Raw genomic sequence first — 4,179 nt, 5'->3', positions numbered from 1 at the left:
AGAGCAAAATTGTTGTAAAAATGTGACACTTGTTATAGATAACAAGTTTTGTGAAACAGGGACCTACGCCTTGCCCCTAACATAACAATATTTCGCTTTTACCAGAGCGAATTTGAATAATGATGAGCACCACTCATTGTGTGGGCATGTCTCCTGGGGGGCGTTTCAAAAAATTGTTCATCAGTGACAAAATGACAGTTTTTGTTATAATCTACTGAAATCCTTGCTTCTGATTGGTTATCAGCAGATTTATCACTGATTTTTGTCATTTGTCATTAAAAAAAAGGCTTTGTGAAACGCCCCCAGGACTACAGTTGTGGGCAAATTCATGAGTAGTGGCATGAAAACAGGTCTTATGAATCTATTCCCGGATGTCGTCACTTCTTAATCGTCTGTAGTTTCTTGTAGTAGTGTTCCATTGTCGAGGCCATGATCTGTGGTATCGAGCTATCGATCACTGATTGAGGAAGTTTGCCGCCAAGGTCCACGTGGTAGTAGTTGGTGACTAGGATTTTCTTACTGTAAAGAAACAAAAGGAGGATGCAGTTGGAAGGTAATGATTTCAAAGGTCCATATTTAGCAATGAATATGATTCAAAGAATTAGGGATCTTAATAAGGATCCACAGTGCCACCTATTATTGTTCGATTGATGTGTGTAGGGAGCATACAGCAGGGAGCCATAATAGGGACTTTTAGATTTGCACGACGTGAACGTGGATTGCTCGTGTGACATCCTTTTAAAGCAGTGTGACGTCCTTCTAAGGCACTGGCAGTGACGTCACATTGCCTTAAAAGGATGTCACACGAGCACTCCACGTTCACGTCGTGCAAATCTAAAAGTCCCTAATGACCAATGTTACGGATGATTTGCTCCAACCGTCTTCCCAGGTCCTCTCTAAACTAAGAACAGATATCACAGTGACATAGAGTGATTAAGTTTCAGAAACCATTGTAAATCTTCGGTTCTACCTCCATTATAAAACTAAAACTAACTCAACTCGTCCACAGGACAAGTATGTACATACATCGTTCTATACATCCATCACACCAATCACTGTTCCACGAAATAAAAGCTTCTCTGTGATTTTTTTCCCGTTTGGTATAAGTTTAAGGATGATCAGCCACTGCCCCCCCCCCCCCCCCCTCCGAAGGAAAAAAAAGCCGCTGCGGTTTTTTTCTTCTTGTAAAGTGAGTGGCAACAGTGCGCAACAAAATTAATTGCATGAGCTCTGGTTATAAGGTTCAGAAATCTGAAACGTATTACAATTTACGTCATAATGAGAAAAAACATCGCGCTGTTTCCGCGTCATATCTGTCGAGATCGGTCACCAGATCTTGATAACATTTACAGTGAAATGATCATGGGATCGATTAAGGATCACAATGGTGTCAAGGTACGAGATCAGAATATAAACAACCTTCGCCATAAAGATGATACCCGATGAATCCCTAGAAGATATGTAGTTAATTTTAAACGTGGTATCAAAAGAAAGTATAAGTAAAGTCTTAGATTTAAACAAGAAAACAGAGTGTATGTACAATTTTTTTTAAAGACGTACAATCTCATATATAAAGGGGGAACAATGAAGCAAACCCAAACTTTTAAATATCGTGGGTACACGGTAGCATCAGATTGAAAAGTAATCTATTTGAGATTAAGAAAATGATTGGAATGGCAAGGGAAACTTTTACATATTATGAAATCTGTAATGAACAAAAAGAGAACAATACAATGAAACCAGAATCCGTGTCTGAAACTATAATCTGGTCAGTCCATTTTTACGGGTGTAAGTGTTTTACAATAAACAAAGAGCTTGAAAGAAGATTAGAGGCTACCGAGACCTGGTTCTTGAGAAAGATTATGAATGTATCATGTACAGCAAAGAAAACAAATGAAGAAGTGTTGAGAAAAGCAAGAGTAAAATCTTCACTCATCAAGACAATGAGAAAGAGGAAAATGTCATTTGTTCGTTATATATAAGGATATAAAAACAATATTAACATGGAAGAATACTATAGAGGGAAGCAGGGGAAGGCAACGCATCACACATTTGCAAAGCCTGAACAAATAGGCAACCAAAAATAAAATCAGCGATGCCAGGATTTTGTTTAAAATAATTTTAAAGTGAATTGTCACTGGGGTTGGTAAATTGAATGAAAGGTGTAGCGCATGTAATGCAACAGCCCGGCCGATACAGCTACATGTCATTATTCACGTATTTATGAATTATCTAACCCCCTTACAAATACACACACGCACACCCACACTCTCACACACATCCCCATATCCCTTTTTGGGGGTAGTAATCAACCGGGTAGTGTCTAAAGGGTAGCTGTCCTAGTGGGTGTTTCACAAAGACTAAGATCGACTTTCAGTTGGACTTAACTATGACAGGCAATTAATGCCACTGGTTGCTCCCACCATTATGATCTTTATATTTTTTCCTTCAATAATGTATTATCAAAAAATGTAAATTCTGTATATTTGAGACCATGATTTGTACGTCCCTTGAATGACCAACGTCAGTAAATGATGAGAGCAAACGGAGGCATGAACGTCCTGCCATAGTTAAGTCCAACTTAAGGTCAAACTTAGTCCTTGTGAAACACTCCCCTAGGGCTTCATTGCCCGGACATTTCTCTGCCGGGTTGTAATTGTCCGATGTATAGTTTAAGGAGTCGTTGTCCTCCAGTTCATTAGATAGCATAATCAATAAACAAGAGATTGAATTTCGCATCGTTGATCGCGGTCATTCACCATCTACCGTAGATTGTGACCATAGCTACGCATAAAGCTCATGTTAAATGTGCGGTTTTTTAGTTGACTTTTAAGGTTGTTTGTAACCTGTTTTCTCTCCCACGCATGTAACACATCTTCGTAAATATGCTCAGACAATTGGGTTAATAACCGTCTAAGGGAATTTAGTCGCGGCGGCGTAATCAAAACAGATATGGAGTGGCAACGTAAACCAAAGATAAGAAGAAGAGTGGGAAGGAAAAGAGAGGGCGAGAGAAAAAAAAAGAGGGATGAATAGAAGAGGAAGGAGCAAGAGGGAGAGAGGAGAAAGGAACATGGAGCGTGGAGAAGGGAAAGGGGCTGAACTGACATGAATCGATACGTCACAAGTTTCGGATTAGTTTCAACCATTATACAAACGACTTCGAATGTTTTAGACTTTTCTTATAGAAAATATATCAAAAGCAATATATATGTATATAACAATTGAATATACATGTTGTCAATGCTTTAATTAAAAAAATAACTCAAAATATCATCGGCTTTATTGCTTAAAATGAATTTTGGAGTTTTCCTCGCTTTTACTTGCCTACAATTTAAAGCAGTCAGAATAACTGCATATTACAAAGGCCATGCTTAAACATCGTCCAATGATCATGGTATCTTGGTCACAGGATATGCTTACCAATTTAGTGCATTTATTGCCAGTCAAAATTAATTAGGTGTTTTTAACCTGACATAGATAACTTGACCCGTATTTTTTATTGAAACAGACATCAATTCGACAGGCTGGCCTGGGCAACCCTCCTCGGTTAATCAGGTTATTTTGTTTTCCTCAACGCTCATGATCGATGGTGTTTTCTTTTGTTCTTAGTGGAGGGTGCTGGTTAAGCAACAAAAAGAAGTAAGGATTCTTAAATAACCCCGAAAAGTTGTTGATAAAAGAATTTCAAATTTCCACAGTGGTCGGTTTTAATGTGTGTGTATAAGTAATTGGTACAGGCGTAGAAAGTCGAGTCGACTTCTTCTTCTCAAATAATGGTAATTATGTAAAACGATTATGTAGAACGACGTACGCAGCATAAATAAAATCATTAAGTATGTATCGTTTTTCTCCGTATTTAACTTTGGTCCACTTTCCCTTTGCTTTAATCTCCTGTTGATATCTCTCTATTTTTCTTCGCCTCTGTCCTCCTCATGTACGTCCATGATGACAAGGGTAGGTACTTGGCATGTGATATATACAAACACACCCTTAGGCATCGCGACACAGAAACATATTGATTGCACTCATGAACTAAGACCTGTATACCCTTCAAAGATCCTCCAAAATGGTTCATCCTTCAGATTTTAAAAAGCCAACATTCGATTAAGCCCGGGCGCTATCAGTCTAATGACCCCTTTTCTCTCAGCTCATCCCTTTAAGCCATCATGATAATGA

General features: G+C 38.5%; 1 protein-coding gene across 2 annotated transcripts in view; it reads right to left on the bottom strand.

Annotated features, from left to right (window-relative positions):
- Window positions 1-230: 230 nt before the first annotated feature.
- The window catches only part of LOC756039 (stAR-related lipid transfer protein 5), a 63,504-nt gene continuing 59,555 nt past the window's right edge, over window positions 231-4,179 (bottom strand). For both annotated transcript variants that reach the window (XM_001193210.4, XM_030976882.1), the window contains exon 6: window positions 231-519. In XM_001193210.4, coding sequence (XP_001193210.3) covers window positions 378-519 — 142 coding nt within the window. In that variant the 3' untranslated portion in view covers window positions 231-377. The remainder of the gene's footprint in view (window positions 520-4,179) is intronic.

This window comes from Strongylocentrotus purpuratus, unplaced genomic scaffold, assembly GCF_000002235.5.
Source record: "Strongylocentrotus purpuratus isolate Spur 01 unplaced genomic scaffold, Spur_5.0 spur5_scaffold_9, whole genome shotgun sequence".
Lineage (NCBI taxonomy): Eukaryota > Metazoa > Echinodermata > Echinoidea > Camarodonta > Strongylocentrotidae > Strongylocentrotus > Strongylocentrotus purpuratus.
This window is presented reverse-complemented; position numbering and strand designations above follow the sequence as displayed.